The sequence below is a fragment of the Loxodonta africana genome, chromosome 12 (assembly GCF_030014295.1).
Source record: "Loxodonta africana isolate mLoxAfr1 chromosome 12, mLoxAfr1.hap2, whole genome shotgun sequence".
Classification (NCBI taxonomy): domain Eukaryota; kingdom Metazoa; phylum Chordata; class Mammalia; order Proboscidea; family Elephantidae; genus Loxodonta; species Loxodonta africana.
Window position 1 is genome coordinate 83,992,094 of NC_087353.1, and position 19,409 is coordinate 84,011,502.

Genomic DNA, 19,409 nt, shown 5'->3' on the forward strand with positions numbered 1-19,409 from the left:
TATGTTTTTCTCCAATGAGAATAGGCTTGTCACTGAAATGAGAGCTAAAATCAAACTGAACTAATATGATTTTCCAAGATGGAGAAAAAAGAAAAGAGTAAGTTGAGCTTTTTAACTAGAGTTTTGCTTGGATGGCTCATGGGGTAAGAGTTCAAACCTTTTCCCCAACCCGTCTTAAGGCTGGACCAGTGATACGCTGGGCTATGAGCTGGCAAACCTTTTCCGTAAAGGACCAGGTAGTAAATGTTTTGATAAAGTTTATTTCCAAGGACAGGTGGCAGACTAGATTTCTCCCATGGCCATTTAGGTAACCCCAACAAGCAGGGGAGGAAAAGATACTCTGTACATCAGTACTTGCCTGTTAAGTTCATCCTCTTTATCGATTTGATCTTTTTCATCTCCAATTGCCAGAACTCGGTATCTGCATAAGAAGTAAGAGAAGAATGTGTCAATGGAACAAAGCAGAACCTATGGGGGTTGAGGCTTGTGCTCAAGACGGCCAGTTAGTGGCTAAAATACAGGAAAAAAAATGTTAAGCTCACTAAAAATGAAACACTGCATATGCAAACTAAAATGAGAAAATACCATGCTCTGCCCGCCAAATAAGTATTTCATAAAAAACGAGGGTTGACATGAGAAATGGTCACGTGCTGACAATTATGAAGCCACATGTTAACTGGCAGGGAGCCGAGTGTTCAGTGTTAAGAGAGCAGGGTATAAAATTGTGGGCTCATTATGATTGAAAACCCAGCACAAGGGAGAAGTCTGGAAGAACAGACACAAAAAGAGAGCAGCTTTTATTAGGGTGTTGGAATTATGGGCTATTTCCCCATCTATTTTTTGAGCTTCATGTAATACTGTTTTACCGTGTTTACACGAAGGAAATAAATATGAGAATAAATAACAGAATTTACTTTTTTTCTTTAAATGGCCATTTCTAAGACTTTTTTCTTTGGTTTCTACAAAACCAAAATCGAAGATGAGTTTTTATCTTTGTAATGGTAAATTCTTCCTAAAATTTAGTGCCCAGAAAAACAATCTTTTCAGAAAAACCTGTGAGCTATTTTTAGTCACACAAGGAAAAATATGGAACCATTTTCTTTTTTGCCTCACCTGCCAGAATACTCAAGATCAAATTTATTGTTAAATTGCAACTTTTTCTTCCCTTTAAAAGACTTGTGAGCTCTCCTTTAAAAAAAATCTTTATTTAAACTGCCTGGTTTTATGACTACAAGTTGTTTCATAGCTTCACTGGAAATAAGTGTGGCTGCAATTAGAGAGAGGTAAACAAGCTATTTGAAACACCTTTAAGACTGAATATAAAACATTCGGGAATTCTGAGGAAGAGTTTACTGCAAAAACAAAGCCCAAACCCCCAAAATAGCTAAAGCTGTCAGCTCTGAAAATGTGCTGCAAATCTCTCCTTAGGCCTGGCATGTCTTGGAGTTTCCTCACATGTAAAGTAAGCACAAGGAAAAAGCACACCTACCACCTGGTGAAGCCCGAATTAAACCAGCAGCCTGGGGCTCAGTGAAAAAATGTATGGAAGTGCCTGGTTGGGTGCTAGGAATAGTGGTCCTGTCTGTTTCAAGTCGCCCGTGGAAGGCTAGAGCTCAGGCGCTCCAGATACTTGAGAGACGTGACTTTAGCTATCAGGCCAACCACAACCAGGCAGGTTCCGTAGGCCTCATGGGACTGCTGGACAAGGAACCTCTGGCCACCTGAATTTCTGCTCTCGCCCAGCAGGGACCACACGGAACCGCCCCAGAAGAATCTCACCTGGCAAACAGCTCCTGCAGAGTGTCTGGGATTTCAAGGTTAGGATTCTTTAGGGATGAGCTGAACTTCTCTTTAAGCTTCTCCACAAATTCTTTAAACTCGTTGGCACAAACCTTCAGATGTGAGAGAATGAAATGTGAAGCCCTTTCTCTCCACGAAGAGAGGCCTTGCTAAGATGCACCAAGGAGCACCTGTGCCAAACTCACGTGGCAGCTGTGTGTGAGAAGCCCTGGCAGTGCCACCCCTCTGCCTTTCCTGGCTCCCCAAGGCTGCCCGATGCCCACAGAGCAGACCTGACCAGGCACGCTGTCAAAGGAGGCGAAAGACACTCACCCCATGCTCAGGAACTGGGGCACTTGGTGCCAACTAATGCGCTGATGGGCCTCACAGCTGCACCCCAGGTCTCTCTCCTGAGCCCCTGATCTGAGCACAGCCCCCAGGACGTCCTCACCGCCTCCCTCCTCCCAGTCAGTGTCTCCCTCCCATTCCCACTCACTCAGCTCCCCTTCTTGTCCTCCACCCCACACTCAGCTGGTGGCTCTCACGTCGGTCTCCTCCTCCACCCCACACCCAGCTGGTGGCTCTCACATCAGTCTCTTCCTGCTCTCACATTGGACTCCTCCTCCACTGCGCACTGCGGCCAGCTAAGCCCAGGCCGTCCTCATTCTTTACCCAGAGCGCAACACAGCCTCCTCACTGGCCTCACTACCTCTAGTCCATCCTCTCGGGGTGGCCAGAATGAGCTTTCCAATATGCAAAATGATCAAGCCAGCCCCCTGGTCAGTACTGCAGGACAAATGCCCACGCTGTCCTTGGCCATTGAGGTTCTGCTGCCCTCCTAAGTCTGTGCTGCATCAGGCTGGTGTGTGCTGGGCCCTGGGGAAGCAGGCTCCCTCACCTTTTGGGTTTCAGTTCAGTGTCAGCTCCTTTCAAAGCCTCTGGCAGACACTGCTGGCTGCCTACTTCATGCTACCCACCCCTCTGTTCTTTCTCACTCATGGAGCCAACCCAGATTTGGTTTAGAGAGGCAACACACCCAGCCTCATAGGTGAGTCAGGCCAGGCCCAGACCCATCATGGCCTTGTTCCCCTGTACTAGCTGCTGCTTCCCAGCCATGTGACCCAGGTTGGCCAGGGCGCCTCTAGGAAAGACTGCCCCTCCCTAAGACAAGGGCCACGTGGGGCCAATGCAGCCCCTCATTCATGTCTTCCTGCCCTGGGATTCTATTGTGATGACCTGCGCGACAGTAGTCAACTTGCAACCATGAGATGACTTACACGAGGTGGGCAAGCTGTCCACTAAGGATAGACAGTGAAATGACAGGATCAACCTGGGTACTTGGCGGCAGTGGTGTTCTGCTGCACCAGCCTGGGACTGCCTACCGCCAGACGGCTTGGCTCATGGGAACAATGAAGCCTTAAGCCCCATGAGGCTGGGTTTTCTGTTACTTGGATCCAGATCATTCCTGATGCTCCCTCCCGAACTAGCTGGCCTGTGCTGCGTTTTCTCAGAGAACTTGTTCACTGTTCTGCAGTGCCCATCTGCTTCTCTGGCCTGACCTGCTTCCCTGCAGGCTTCCTGAGGGGGCATAGCTGAATCTGTGCATCAGTGACCCCACCTGGCATGCATGCAGCGGGTGTTCAGTAGGCTCTGAGCCAAGAGCAGAGAAGTCTGGGTCTGGAAAGACGACTTCCTTCTTCATAGCTACCTTCTGAACCCCTGTGACCCTCAGTCCATGAGCTCCTGCAAGTTCATTCCAGTCCCCCTTAGACAGGGCCTTGAGGGTGTATTTGAGTAAAGGTCCTCTCAAGAAGAAAGCTCTTACCCTATGTGCAAGCTTTCCAGGAAAGCCTAGCTACTTGTTGTTTCTGAAGAGCTGCCCCATTTTCCTAACAAACAGGCCCAAGGCACAGCAGCACTTCAAAGTGGCATGTCAATTCTAATCATCTCTAAACACTGGTGCTGGGAGCCAGATCAAACATGGTCCAAAGCCAAAGATCTGACAAGTAGATTTCCCACACGAGCAGGGAAAACGTCCTGTCTGTGAGGCTGGCAGAGTCACTGTTGGCCCAGGGGGGCAGTCTGGCACTTGAAAAGGCTGCCTTCAGCTGCACGGGGCTTACCTTCGGGTCGTCATAGTTACACTTTCGATTCATAAACTCCCCAACCAGTGCTTTGTCCTGGTAGACCTCGGCAAGGCAAACCCTGCAGAAAGAGAAGACAAAAACGAGGTCTGGTGTTCATAATGCTGTTCATGTACAGAGCCACCAGAAGGCTCCTGTCCGAACGTTTCTGGTCTTGGTTACACATGAACTATGGTTTTTATACATCTGTTAGATAATTACAGCTTTTAAAAATGCAGGATTTGGGGTTAGCCAAACCTGACTCAAGCCAAGCCCGCTAGCGTTCTTGTTTTACACCTCAGCTTCTCTGCACTTCCGTCCCTCTGTGTGCAAACTGGGCTGTGCTTCTCACCTACCTCTCACAGGGATCTGGGCAGGACCAAAGGAGACAACCTGTGTCAAAGCCTATGGTCAACTTTAAAACGTTCCGTAGACACTGGTGTTTATCGTTAGTAAGCGCTCTAATTTCCTCCAGGGCACTATGTATCCATTTCATAAATCTTTGGATCTCCATGATGTAAGGAGAGCCTGAGTTGCTCAAAATGAATCGAAAGAGAAGACAACCAGCATTTGCTGGGCTCCGATGAGCCAGGCACTTTAACCTCCATAAAGAGCTTGTGAGGTAGAGACTGACATTCCATTTTAAAGCTTGGTGAAGTCAAGGGCGCCCAAGGCCCCACAAATACCAAAGGTTAGCAGCAGTCAGGACAGGTGTGGTTATTATTAGTTTTACTGTCCTGTTTCACAGGTGAGGAAACAGCCTCTGACTGACAATGCCCTGTCCCCAGGTCCCATGGCTCTGGAGAACTCTCAGGAGGACCTGACTGAGCTTCCTGACTCTGGAGCCCACTCCTGTTGCACTTCCCCACACTACTGCCGGGAGAAGGGAAGAGTGCCAGGCAGGGGTCAGGAAGGCCAAGTTCCAGCTCTCACTTCACTGCCACCCAGGTCAACTTGCATCCTCTCTCTGGGCCTGCTTCCCCTTCTGAAAACAGAGGCATTTGGACCAAGTGATCAGGGTCCTTTCAGCTAAAACAGTCTAAGATTCCATGCACGGGGAAAATGGCTTCTTGCAGGCCTCTTGGTATGTCTAAGTCAGTGTTCTCAACGAGGGTGACTTTGTCCCCTAGGGGACATCTGGAGACACTTTTGGTGGTCATGGGGCGGAAGGATACTACTGATATCTAGTAGGTAAGAGGCCAGGGATGCTACTAAACATCCTACAATGCACAGGACCGCCACCACAGAAAGGAATGATCCAGCCCCAAATGTCAACAGTGCTGAGGCTAAGAGATCCCTTCCTTCATCTGTAAAAACAGATTAATAGCAGCTATTTCATAAAGCTTTACTAAAGTCCAAATCCCAACACACACGTCAGAGTACCTAGAATCACACCTGGCCCTCCAAAGATCAAGGACCATCTTACCTATAAACTCGAGGCCCTCCAAAGATCAAGGACCACTAAACTCCAGCAATCAAAAAGGGCTGCTGGACAACTTGGTGTGCTAGATCTGGATCTTACACAAGAATCTTAAGCAAATGGGATGAAAGAAGAGTGAAGAATGAACTGGAAGCACTGGAATAACCTTGTCCTAGAGTTACGAAATTTCAGAGATGGCTTACTTATAGTTCAGATAGGCTTGTGGGTTTTTCACTAAGTAGCGAGCTCTTCGTCCAACCGAGTGAGAGGTTTTATCCAAAGACTCCTCAAGGGAAGCATGCAGAATGTCCCGCACGACCTGCCAGGGGACAAACGGGCCCTTCACCTGGATCAAACACAGAACCAAGACAGAAAATCAGGATTCCGGGCTCACGTTAGTGGTCATGAATATAAAGGAGCGGGGAAAAAATATGTTCAATGGAGTCTCGTTCCTCAGAGAATACTCAAAACTATCACCTCATGTTTTTGAGCAAATGTTTGCTCAGTCACATTTACTAGACACCAACTGAGTGAGGCGCAGGGGAGAGAAGAATAAGACAAGTCCTCAATGTCTGGTGGGAACAATGTCTTTCTGGTAAGTACCAGCCAGAGTGCACAGAGGGCATTGGGTAGTACTGACTGGAAGGGTAATATATTAATAAAAGAAAAACCATTGCCGTTGAGTCAATTCCAACTCATAGCAATTCTACAGGACAGAGTAAAACTGCCCCTTAGGGTTTCCAAGGCTGTAATCTTGATGCAAGCTGAGGGCCACATTTTTGTCCCACAGAGCAGCTAGCGATTTCAAACTGCCAACCTTTTGGTTAGCAGCTGGGCTTTTAACCATTGCGCTACCAGGGCTCCTTGGGGGAGGTTATAAGTGTATACAATCTGTTTTGTTAGAGGGTTTTAAAGGCTTAATTATATAGTTACAAATGCTTAGAAACAGTGTATATATTGTGATTGTATGTTATGTTAGTAGAAGTAGAATGTACTAAATTAGCAGAACATCTCAGCCAACGATACGTAGGAAGGCAGAGCTGAGATGAGGAAGGGAATGGATGACAAGGTTATTTTCTCATAACCCCAAGAATGAGATGACCCAAGAATCTGGTTTAAGTGCAAGCAGGGAGTGGAAGGTCCAGGTGACAAAGACCACTCCTGCTTCCTTGAGGACGGAGCAGAGGCACACCCCTCCTACCAGGACCACCATGAAAGTCCCCTGGCAGATTCAGGAGGACACAGCAGCACATCATGTTTCAGGTTTTTCCTTAGAGAAGGGATTGGATTGCAATTTAGGCGGGGATGGCTGACAGGTGAGAGAATATGGAGAAAATAATCAAGAAAAAAGATCTACTGAGCCTGCAATCGGGAGAGCATCTTGGACACAGGACACCTGACTGGGTTTCTCTTGGCTGGCATGGTTGCAACCAGCCCACACAAACTGCGTTCTTTAGGAAGCTGCCTCGCCTACTCTGGCTGGCCACGTGACTGTCTGGAAGGGACTCTGGACTGGATGATGCTAGAGCTCCATTTCCTGGTGGGACACTTGCCCACCTCAACTGCTGTCTTTGGGGAACAAGACAGGGAGGCAAACTCTGCCTTGGGCTGCAGAACCTTCTCGGAGGCTGTGGTATTGGAGGAAAGAGGAAGTTGATAGTCATAGAGCAAGAGCTGGCAAGGCCCTCTCCACCTGCCTGGGATTCAGGGACGCAGGCAGGGAGGATGTGGTGAGTGTGGGGAACTGTGGTGCAGATGGCATGGGGGTGGGGGTGAACTGTGGGAAACCTGGTAAGCCAGGCTGAGGCCACTGCCACCATTCCATTTAGATTCAATAAATATGAACCAAGTGCTTACTGTGTAGTAGGCACCATGTTAGGGGCTGCCGCTACGAAAATAAGTTTAAGACAAGTTTCTTTGACGTGAGGAGCAGTCACTCTAGTGGGCCAAGGGGTTCCAGAAACAACATGAGAAGTATGCATCCAAGGGACAGAGAGAGAAGAGAGTAATTACTTTCACCTGGCAGGGTCCATGAAGTCTGTTCTGAGATAAGCAGTTACTGAAAGATAAATAGGAGGTTTTCAGGCAGATGAGGGTGGGAAGAGAGGAGCAGGGAAGTGTTAGATTTCTGGTAAAGAGAGACAGGGAGAGAACGGCTCTGAGCTATTTTGTCTGCAGCTCTAGGCAAAAAAAATTTACGTATTTCGCTGAAGGCTGAAAAGAAATGTGCAAAAAACGTTATTAATTTGTCAGATTCTGGGAACTGTCTCTTCTGGTGGCCAAGCAGAAGGAGATGCGATGAGTGGACATGGGGGCCATGAGCTGCCCTGCAAGGGTCCAAGACGGGAAAGATGGCTCCTGTGAGGGGGACAAGCATATTGGTTGGCTGGAGACTAGAAAGGGAAAGGAGCCTGGTGGGCTGAATGAATACCTTCGTGTTGAGGACATTGCTGGCAATTCGGCAGAAAATGAGCAGCCTGTCCTCCTGCATGGACCAGGTCACCCGCAGTCGGGTCATCCTCTGCAGGGCGCTCTGGTCAGCCTCGTCATGGTAGCGCAGCCTTCTGCTTTTTTCTTCCGGGAGCTCTTCTAATAACACCAGAGGGAGAGAAAGGGACCTTTAAGGATGGGTTTGGAGCCATCACTCTGGAGAGAGGAAGGTAGCCTACCCAGCTAGGAAGATCTGACAAAGGGGATGTGTTCTCAGAGCTCATTGTGTCTAAAGCCCTACAAAACCACCACAAAACAATCCTTCCTGAAAGATCTTATTATTTTTTACTACTCCTTTCATGATTTCTCTTTGGTCAAATTTCATGGTGATGGGTAGGGCTGACTGAATACAGCCTCTTATCTGTTATTTATCAATCTCCAATCTGTCCCACTGTGTCGCTAAGTCCTTTGAAGGTGCCTCGTACAGAACCTTACAGAACATCCTCAGGGCATGTCTGCCGAATGCGTGGGACAGTCAACTGTGGAGCCACGTAGGCCCTCACTGCTCTCTTGCCCTGTGACTGAAGAGTGTGTTAACTCTTGTGTACCATGGAGCCAACGAGTTCCTTACAAGGCTGTTGTGAGGACTGAACGAGACTGTGTATAAAATGCCTAATATGGTGCCTGGCACAAAGTAGCTGCTAAATAAGTAATAATAGCTAACATGGAATATTTACTATGTGCCAAGCACTGCTCTAAGCTTTTCACATATATTAACTTATAATTAAAATAATACTTAGTTCACAACAACCCCATGGGATGAATACAATTATCATCTCCATTTTATAGTTGAAACCCTGGTGGCGTAGTGGTTAAGAGTTACGGCTGCTAACCAAAGGGTCAGCAGTTCGAATCTGCCAGGCGCTCCTTGGAAACTCTATGGGGCAGTTCTACTCTGTCCTATAGGGTCGCTATGAGTCGGAAATGACTCGACGGCACTGGGTGGGTTTTTTATTTTATAGTTGTGACCATATAGGACAGAAAAGAACTGCCCCACAGGGTTTCCAAGGAGTGACAGGTGGATTTGAACTGCTGACGTTTTGGTTAGCAGCTGAGCTCTTCACCACTGTGCCAGCAGGGCTCCAACATTTTATAGCTGGGGAAATGAAAACAGAGAGAGAGCAAATTGCCCAAAGTCACACAGCTAGTAAGTAGCTGATAGAGGTTTTGAACCTTGAGCTCTTGCCCACTGGGCTTTCCAAGGTCTCCCCATGGTGGGGATACTCTGGTGGTTTCACAATTTCACACAGACCCTATATGCCACTGCCAGTTCCAAAAGACTGTTCTCTGAGTGTCTTCCAAATTATTCTGATGCTAAAGGCAGAAGAGTGGGGCAGGAAAATTTGGCTTCACAGTGACCCTATCATATGTTTTGCCCGGTAAATGAATTTAGGTCATCATGAGCCAAACTGATCTTACACACATCTGGAATAGGCTAAATGGGGTGGTGGGGTTGGGTGCGAGTTAACAGATGTAATGTTATTTGCTATGAATGCCAGCCAAATATACCACTAAAAATGGGCTCCTGTGTAAACACTGTTTTTATCTGAAAGAGAGCCATCGGATTTTTGTTACAACACAAGGTCTGTGTAGGTGAGAGAAAAGTGGTTCAGAAAATGACGCTGGTCTCCACGCTGCCCTCCTTCTGCTCTCTTTGACTATCAGTCCTGCCCAGAGGAGTACCTAAAAGGGCCATCTGAAAACACCACGCATTAGGGGTTGCATCAGCTCTGAGGAGATTCTGCAAGGCTTATATAGTTCCCAGCTTTCCTCGGATTCAGATACAACATGACTTTGAACTTTGGCCCGATTAGCATAAATGTAGATATTAAAAGTTAAGGCCGAGAAAACAAAACAATAGAACTTTGGTTGGCTGTGATGAGAATTTTGCTAAAGGTTTTTTTTTTTTTTTTTTATTAAATAATTTAATTTTTATTGTTATTGTTGAGAATATACATAGCAGGACATACACCAACACGACGGTTTCTATACGCACACTTCAGTGACATTGATTACATTCTTCGAGTTGTGCAACCATTCCCACCCTCCTTTTCCTAATTGTTTGTCCACCATTAACATAAACTCAATGCCCCCTAAGTTTCCTATCTAATCTTTGGAGCTGCTGTTGTCAATTTGATCCCCTGTGGATAGATCTTAAAAGCGCACAATGCTCAAGGCAGACATTCTTTACTAGTTGAGCTACACTACTATTTGGCTTAAGAAGATTTCAGGGGATACTTTTGGTTCAATCCTAAGGCAATAATTTCAGGGTTCATTCAGTCTCCTTGGCTCTAGAAAGTCTGGATTCCGTAAGACTCTGAAATTCTGTTCTGCATTTCCCCTACAGAAGGATCCTTGATCAAAATGCTTGGTAATGGTTTTGCTAAGTTTTTTATTTTTTTGCTTGAAATGAAATTATAAGTCTAAACCGATCTGAGAAAAAACAATTTCTAAGGTAAAAGGCTTTACAAAATGCAAAGACCAAGAAAGCCAGGGGAAGCATATAGGAAATTCCAGGCTCTCCCAGTCGGCCAGACGGATTTGGAAAATGAAGAGGCAATCACCCACAGTTAGTGTTAACAGATTCACGGGAACGTGGACACCTGTGTCTGAGGGCAGAGCTCAGGTCTGGCTGGAAGGAGGCTGCTGCAGAGCTCCAAGCCAGGGCGGACTGAGACAAGGCCTGATATACGCACGCGACCATCATGTCACCTTTCTTCTTTCTCTTGATCTTCTTTCCAGGGTCCTTCTTCATCCGCTTCCGCTTCTGGCTTTTCCCACCCCTCACTCTCTTGTTTCTGTCCAGTGTGGGCTCTTTGTCCATCTCAAACTGCTCTTCCCTGTCAGCACTGAGCTCAGGCGCTGCTTTCGCTTCTCCCCAGATGTTCAGTCTGCTGCTGCCTAGAAATAACCATAGGAGATCAGTTTCAAGATGAGCTCTGCAAACGCCAGAGAGGCCAAACTGAACCTGTGGTGTCTGCCTTGGTCCTAAACTGCTATCACATCTATTTTTGGGGTGAGCTCCCAGCATACGTACCTCCACCACCGAGTGGCAATGGGTGCTTGGTCAGAAATGTCTGGAGCCTCACCGTGAGCCCGTTTTCTGAGGCGACGTTCTCCTAAAAGACAAGGATGTTACTGGAATGAAGCATAAGCTTCAGTAAATCCCCAAGAGCCTGGAGCAATAAGGGCACTGAAATATCCAAGTCTCTGATAAAGCTGGCTTCAGGGGTGGGGTTCCCCAGTGCAGCTGTTTGATTACCGCACATGTACTCCCTCTCGTCTGACCCTGTCAAGGACTCTCCACTAATCCTTTCAAAAAGGGCTACCTAGCCACATCGCAGAATAAGTTTTGAGTCCACCCGAAACAGAATAGGCCAGGCAGGTATTTTAGGCACCTGGCCTACCTTCAGAAACCCTGGTGGTGTAGTGGTTAAGAGTCTGGCTGCTAACTAAAAGGTCGGCAGTTCGAATCCAGCAGGTGCTCCTTGGAAACCCTATGGGGCAGTTCTACTCTGTCCTCTGAGTTGGAATCACCTCGACAGCAATAGGTTTGGTTTTTGGTTTGGGGCCCACCTTCAATACATGTGGAAGTCAGTGTCTGCTTCCCTGGTCTGTTCTGCTTTCACCAGTTCAGAAGGTGTAAGGCAGGGAAGGGACAGGAGGAGGAGGAGTGAGGGCAGTCCCGAGTGCTGGTCCAGGTGTGGGGTGCCTGCCCCCACCGAGTGCCTACCTTTTTGGCTTTGTTGATGATGTAGCTGGTCCAGATCCAGTTGCGCTTTAAGTGTCCGTAGAAACTAGAATCAAGCCCAGCGGCTCCCAGCCCGTCCCCGGGGATCAAACCTTCATCCACGACCTCACGACGCCCCCTGAAACATGGGGAAAGAACACAAAAAGAGCCGCCCTCAGTAACTGAGGAGGTCACGGAGTGGAGTAGTATATTTATTTACAACCAACTTTTACCTTCCCAGACAAACACCTGACAGGAAGAAATGAAGAATTGGGAGTCCTACGATTGACATGGCCAAGTCAGAAATCCAGATTTTTATGTGAAAATTTCTAGTTTTTGAGTGTTGGCAATTGATTCCATTTTTATTTAACAATATGTGGGCCTAGAGGCCAGATTTGGCCCATGGCCACCAACTGGCAGCCTCTAAGGCAGGGGCTTGGGCCATTCTGGCTCTGATATCCTGAGGTAGCCGTGGAGGAGTTAGGATGCCCGGGATGGGACGTACGTGGTGTACTCCATCATGGCACACTTGCGCTCCAGGTTGTGCTTGTCAATGGCACTCTCCTGCTCCTTCCGCAGACTGCCCTCCTCATCGCTGCCCTGATCTGGGCCATTGGTCTTCTTGGGGCGCGGGTTGCGTACCACGCCTAGAAAAACCAAACACAAGCTGAATGCTGACCCCTTCCTGCCAGGTTTGGTCAGGCTTCAGGCTGCTGCTGGACAGTGTGAGGACAACAGATCTGCTTTCTGTGAACGGGCCTCCTGTATAGACGAGAGGGTCTGAAACTGACAGGGCCTCTTCATATAAAACACCTTATGAGAACACTGCTAGGAGGGAGCCAGGAGCAGGAAGACAGGAGGAAGCACCGGTGGGTGAGCCTGAGAAAGAGGTCTTTGGCCAGGCTGAATCCCACTAAGGGGAGAAGGCAGGGAGGCAACCAGAGAACCCAAAAGACTGGGGAGTCCACAAGCACAGGAAACCTGTCTTCCCCTGAGGGTTCCCAGGAAAACGGAAAGCCCGGGGGAGTTCCCATGTGCCAGCATGGCAGAAGCAATGGGCAGAAATGACTGCACTTGGTGGTGATGGGCGGGGTGGGAGTCGGGAAGGACCTGGTCAAACAGTCTGCGACAGTGTCATGTCCCTGGGCCTAGCTGGGTTCCAGGAGCAGCCATATGCTTCCTGAGTGCCCAAGAGGTACGTTAATGTAGTTGAGAAATTAAGTTGTTATGAGGAAATTTAAAAAATGGCATTTCTTACAAGAAAATATAAAGTAGTACTAAAACCACTGCTTGAGTAAGACAAGTAAGTTTATGGAAGTTTGTGGAAGATCAAAGTCCCTCTCATCATGTGCTCAGAGACCTTGGGTTGAGGGCACTGGGCAGCCAGGAGAACTCAGCTCTCCCCACCTCTCTCCATCTAGAGCTTCCCCGGAGCCCCACAAGGCAGTGGAGGCACCTCGCCCCTCCAACCCCCCTGTAGAGATGAAGGCTCAGGAAGATTACAAATAGCTTTCCTGAGGCCATCCATTTGAATGGACAGTTGAAAGTAAGAGCACTTAAGGTATGCTTCTCATGTGCAAATAACAGCTACACCACCAAGCTGCTTGTAATCAATGCAGATTTACAGGCCATCCACCAGGCCTGCCAAACCTGAGTCTCTGCGGAGGGCCCAGTAGTCAGCATTTTAAAACGCTCCTAAGATGATTCTCGTTCACACACACGTGAGGGGCCGCTGCTTTAAAGGATGATTATTACGTTTATGATGGGATGTTTTTCTCCCAGTCCTTGGGGCAGAACCTCCTCAAGTGTTTGTTGAATGAATAGACAATTGATGTCTGATTAATGGGCTAAAAAACAAGCTTGTAGCATTTCTGCTCACAAATACTAAAAGAGATGGAAATTCACCAATTGTCAGCCTGAAAAACTCTGGTGCAAATAACATGCTAGTTCATAAATCCTCATCTGGATATAAAATGCAGGGGAAGTAGGGCGTTTTAAAAATCTGAAATGGTAAAAGCGTAGCTCACGACTGAATGCCTGAAATCTATTAAACACACAGTTTTAAAATTTGTTTGCACCCATTAAAGGTTCTAAACACCAGCGCGCATTACTCTGCTGGCATTAAATAATTCTACGGAAGAAATCTGTGCCTCCTGCTTTGTAAACATCAAAGGGTAATGCTGATCTTTCAGGTCTGTGATGGGAGGAAGAGAGTGATTCCTCTCCCAGGTGCAAATCCACTGAGACATCCTTTCTCTCCTGGTAGAGGTGACAAGGAAAGACGAGACGGAGACTGACTTCCAGGGAGACTGGGCTCAAGGTTCTACGGCTTCTATGGCCTTAATAACCCCCGCCTCATTCATTCAATAAACACGTACAGGCTGTCTACTGTGTACCAGGCACTTTGCTAGGACCCGAGGATGGAAGTCAAAGTGCCTGTACTCGAGAAGATCACAGAAGGAAATGAGATGATAATAAAAACGCTGGAAAGGGCGAAGGCTCTCTTCAAGAGGTTTGATTCAAGCTAACAGCAAAAAAAGCAGCAAGTCTCCCCTAAAATATCTCCCTCACCTTTCCCCTCTCCTTCTTCACTGCTGTGCCCACACATCTCTCTCAGACAAATTACAACCTTTCCCTGCTGCCATTCTTTTCCCCTCCCTCAGTCTGTTCTCTACACAGCAGCTACATTTTTTTAATATTTTTATTGTGCTTTAAGTGAAAGTTCACAAATCATGTCAGTCTCTCATATAAAAATTTATACACACCTTGCTATATACTCCTAATTGCTTTCCCCCTAATGAGACAGTACACTCCTTCCCTCCACTCTCTCTTTTCTAGTCCATTCGGCCAGCTTCTGACCCCCTCGCACCCCCACTCCCCTCCAGATAGAAGATGCCAACATAGTCTCCTGTGCCTACTTGATCCAAGAAGCTCATTCTTCACCAGTATCATTTTCTATCCCATTGTCCAGTCCAATCCCTGTCTGAAGAGTTGGCTTTGGGAATGGTTCCTGTCTTGGGCTAACAGAAAGTCTGGGGACCGTGACCTCCGGGGTCCTTCTAGTCTCAGTCAGACCATTAAGTCTGGTCTTTTTACGAGAATTTGGGGTCTGCATCCCACTGCTCTCCTGCTCCCTCAGGGGTTCTCTGCTGTGTTCCCTGTCAGGGCAGTCATCGGTTGTAGCCAGGGACCATCTAGTTCTTCTGGTCTCAGGCTGATGTAGTCTCTGGTTTATGTGGCCCTTTCTGTCTCTTGGGCTCATAATTACCTCGTGTCTTTGGTGTTCTTCATTCTCCTTTGTCCCAGGAGGGTTGAGGCCAATTGATTCATCTTAGATGGCCACCTGCTAGGGTTTAAGGCCCCAGACGCCACTCTCCAAAGTGGGATGCACAATGCTATCTTAATAGATTTTATTATGCCAGTTGACTTAGATGTCCCCTGAAACCATAGTCCCCAAACCCCCGCCCCTGCTACTGTGGCCTTCAAAGTGTTCAGTTTATTCAGGAGGCTTCTTTGCTTTTGGTTTAGTCCAGTTGTGCTGACCTCTCCTGTATTGTGTTGTCTTTCCCTTTACCTAAAATAGTTCTTACCTACTATCTAATTAGTGAAAAGCCCTCTCCCTCCGTTTCTCCCTACCCCCTCTCGTAACCATCAAAGAATATTTTCTTCTCTGTTTAAACTATTTCTTGAGTTCTTATAATAGTAGTCTCATACAATATTTGTTCTTTTGCGACTGACTAATTTCACTCAGCACAATGTCTTCCAGATTCTTCCATGTTATGAAATGTTTCACAGATTCCTCATTGTTCTTCAATGATGTGTAGTATTCCATTGTGTGAATACATCATAATTTATCCACTCATCCGTTGATGGGCACCTTGGTTGCTTCCATCTTTTTGCTATTGTAAACAGTTCTGCAACGAACATGGGTGTGCATATATCTGTTCGTGTAAAGGCTCTTATTTCTCTAGGATATATTCCAAGGAGTAGGATTGCTGGATTGTATGGTAGTTCTATTTCTAGCCTTTTAAGGAAGCGCCAAATCAATTTCCAAAGTGGTTGTACCGTTTTACATCCCCACCAGCAGTGTATAAGTGTTCCAGTCTCCACAATCTCTCCAACATTTATTATTTTGTGCTTTTTGGATTAATGCCAGCCTTGTTGGAGTGAGATGGAATCTCATTGTAGTTTTGATTCGCAATGGCTAATGATCGTGAGCATTTCCTCATTTATCTGTTTGCCGCCTGAATGTAGGGTGATCTTTTAAAAACAAGAAATCTTGTTACTCCCTTGTTTAAAACTGTCTAATGACTCAAGAACAAAAAGACAAACAACCCAATTTTAAAAATGGGCAAAGGACTCACATTTCTTCAAAGAAGACACACAAGTGGCCAAAAAGCACATGAAAAGATGCTCAAAGTCATTAGCTGTTATGGAAATGCAAATCAAAATCCCAGTGAGATACTGCTTCATATCCACTATGATGGCTATTATAAGAAAAAAAGAAAATAACAAGTGTTGGAGGAATCGGCCTAACCCTAGCCCTTAGTTTATCAATAGCCTAAGCTTCTACTTTAAGAATCTAGAAAACAAAGATTAAACTAAACCCAAAGTAAGCAGGAAATTGGAAACAATGAAAATCAAATAGGAAATCAGTGACAAAAAAGGGAAAATAGAGAAAAACAAATGAATCCAAAGTTGGTTCTTTGAGAAGATCAATAAAGTTCACAAATCTTTAGCCAGGCTGATGGAGAAAAAAAGAGAAAACCCCAATCCACTGTTGACAGAATTGTAAAATGGTACAAACACTGTGGAAAACAGTTTGGAGGTTCCTCAAAGAACCCAACATAGAATTACCATATGACCCAATAATTCTACTCCTAGGTATATATGCAAAAGACTTGAAAGCAGGAACTCAAACAAATATTTGTATACCAATGTTCGCTGCACCATGATTCACATTTGCCAAAGATGGAAACAACCCAAGCGTCCATGAACAGATGAATGGATAAGCAAAATGTGGTACATCCATACAGTGGAATATTATTTAGCCACAAAAAGGAACGAAATTCTGATACGTGCTGCAATACAGATGAACCTTGAAAACACCATGCTGAGTGAAATAAGTCAGACACAAAAGGACAGATATTGCCTGATCCAACTTTACATGAAATATCTAGAATAGGCAAGTGTGTAGAGACAAAAACTTATTAGTGGTTATCAGGGGCTGGGGGAGGACGGAAAGCGGAGTTGCTGCTTAAGGGGTACTCAGTTTCTCTTTGGGGTGATGAAAACCTTTTAGGAACAGTGGTGATGGCTGCACAACATGGTGAATGTAATCAACATCGCTGACTGTACATTTAAAAATGGTTAAAATTTTTTGTTATAAAGATGTTATCATAATAAAATTTAAAATAAACAAATAAAATAATCCAATGGCTTTTCACTGCTCTTAGAATAAAACCCAGACCCTTCGCCATGTTGTGCAAGGCCTCTGCAGCTGGCTCCTGTCCACCTGTCCGCTCTCCGCTGCTGCTCTCCTTCTCACCCACACCGCCTCTTCCATTTCTCCCAGCTCCTCTCAGGGACTCTGCACCTGCAGTGTCCCTGGCCTGGAACGTTCTTCCCAGCTCTGGGCCTGGCTAGCTCAGCTCATCTTTTGGGTCTCAGCTCAAAGGTCTCCCCCTCAGCAGGGCGTTTCTGACCACCCCATTTAATACCCCTCACATTATCACCCTGGGTCCCACCAACCACCCTGCTTATCTCCACCACAGCCCACATCCCACTCTGTATCTCTGTGTGCTAAGTCTCATGAAGGTAGGGATGGGGTGTGCTTTCATCGGCATGGCATAGGACATGACATACAGTAGGTGTTCAATAAATATCTACTGAACAAATGACTGAAGACACAAGTGGAGCTCCTGGGAGTAAACTGGGTGTGGGCCCCATTGCCCCCCTAATTCAAGGCCCACCTCTGTCCTCTGAGGGATCCTCGAGGACACGCCAGGCCCCGGGAGCAGTCTGAAACACAGGCTAGGCCACCTCTAGTCCCATCCAGCTCTAAATCCCGGTGGTCCCACAGAAAAGCAGAAGCAGTGAGGCCAGCAGAGCTGACAGTACCTAGTGGGGTGTTGAGGCAGACGCACTGCAGATCAAACCAATAGTTTTCCACATCCTGCATGGAGTCGAGGACATAGAGACGCCTGTCGAAGGGCCGGCTGCTGTGGGCGAGGTTGTAATGTGGATCACAGATGGTGGTATCAACGATGACTGCATTCTTCTTCAGGAAAATGAAGACCTACAAGAGAGAAATCGGGTAGAAGGGAGGGGCCCCCATGGTCATCAAAATCAGAATTGGGTGTGTATGCCATATCCAGCCATCAGGACCACATTCCTTTGGGCTTGAAAGACGTTACCTGGTCTTTATCCTGAAACTTTTCTGTAGGACCGAACTGCAGCAGCCCCATGTAGCACAGCCTATGAAGGCTCTCCATGACCGAAAAAATGTAACGCCTGGAAAACACAGGGAGTGGTAGGTTCCCATCACACCGCACTCTCAACTGCCTCCGGGACTGTGTCTGGGGTAAGGAATGCAATTCAATTCTCCCCTTTTCTACCTGGTTGTGCCTGGGGGCCTGGCCTGAAGCCCTGCAAGGTGCCTAGGCCCAGAACGATCTTCCTAATACCCAACTAGGGTGATGGACCATTGGTCCCACACTTGGGGTTTGGTTTAGTAAGTCAAAGTAAAGAAAAGAAAAAAAACACTCGAGTACCCGTAGCCTTTATCAGCAGACTTTATACTTTAGGTGAACTAGGCCATAGCTCATTTGCCCCTGTCCTTTATCCAGAAGGTGCACGGGGCCCTGAATGAGTGAAAATCGATCGTCTGTACAACCTGGAAGGTAGAAGCCTTTTCCTTTTCCCGGTGCAGGAGCCTTTGGAATCCGAACTTTAAGGGGCCTGTGGGGGCCTGAAGCTGCTCCATATGGGTTTCCATGCCCTTACCTCTTGTATAGAAGCTGCTGCCGGACGGGCCTGGGGAGAAACCGGATCAACGTGTGTTTCTTCAGAGGGTCGTTCAGAAACTCCTCGAGGTTGTCCACCTGAAGAGATAAATTTCAGGTTCAGCTCACCCCAAGGCCAGGTTGGATTATAAGGATTGTGAAAAAATACTCACCAGTATTGTCTCGGCTGCAGTTTCCCTGAGCCTATCAGTCCAATGGACAGCCCTGCCCCCAAACACCCTACATCTCTGCTCAGTCCTGTCACCCCTCCCTTCCAGCCTATCCACCACTGCTGGGGACAACGGGCAGGTGCCTTCATCTACCGCTGGTGGGCACAGTAACTGCTGAAACATTTCTGGGGGCAATATACTCATTTATATTAAAAAAAATGAAGGATACTCATTCCCTTTAAAGCCTGTGATTCTACTTCTACCCTTATCCCAAGGGAAAAATTCAAGAGCTGGTCACAAACATGTCTACCCATAAGGTATTCATCAACATGTCATTTATAAAAACAAGAAATTGGAACTTCAGTGTCCAAAAAGAGAGTAATCGGAGTAGTAGATGCATATAAAGGAATACTATGAATCTACTTAATACCAAATTAAAAAAATCTAATGATGTGGAAATACAACATACTGTTTGGTGGAAAGAACAGATAATAATAAAAGAGTAAATACAGTCTCAAGTCAGTTAAAAAAAAAAAGGACATCTCCCCCCCTCCCCACACACACACATTCTCACACACAAAAACATGGGCATAGGGAAAAAAAAAAAAAGACAACATACCAAAAAACATTAGCAGTTATTCTTTCTCTGAGTGACGAAGTTATGGGTAATTTTATTTTCACCTTTTTCTATAT

The 19,409-nt window shown here is 46.6% G+C and overlaps 1 protein-coding gene across 4 annotated transcripts in view; it reads right to left on the minus strand.

Annotated features, from left to right (window-relative positions):
* GTF3C1 (general transcription factor IIIC subunit 1) overlaps positions 1–19,409 on the minus strand; it is an 89,257-nt gene that overhangs the window by 16,092 nt on the left and 53,756 nt on the right. For all 4 annotated transcript variants that reach the window (XM_064295736.1, XM_064295735.1, XM_064295737.1 and 1 more), the window contains exons 17-28: positions 18,548–18,645; positions 17,959–18,055; positions 17,663–17,840; positions 12,048–12,189; positions 11,546–11,681; positions 10,850–10,931; positions 10,525–10,713; positions 7,754–7,911; positions 5,526–5,668; positions 3,903–3,984; positions 1,780–1,892; positions 359–421 (exon numbers count right to left, since the gene is read on the minus strand). In XM_064295736.1, coding sequence (XP_064151806.1) covers positions 359–421; positions 1,780–1,892; positions 3,903–3,984; positions 5,526–5,668; positions 7,754–7,911; positions 10,525–10,713; positions 10,850–10,931; positions 11,546–11,681; positions 12,048–12,189; positions 17,663–17,840; positions 17,959–18,055; positions 18,548–18,645 — 1,481 coding nt within the window. The remainder of the gene's footprint in view (positions 1–358; positions 422–1,779; positions 1,893–3,902; positions 3,985–5,525; positions 5,669–7,753; positions 7,912–10,524; positions 10,714–10,849; positions 10,932–11,545; positions 11,682–12,047; positions 12,190–17,662; positions 17,841–17,958; positions 18,056–18,547; positions 18,646–19,409) is intronic.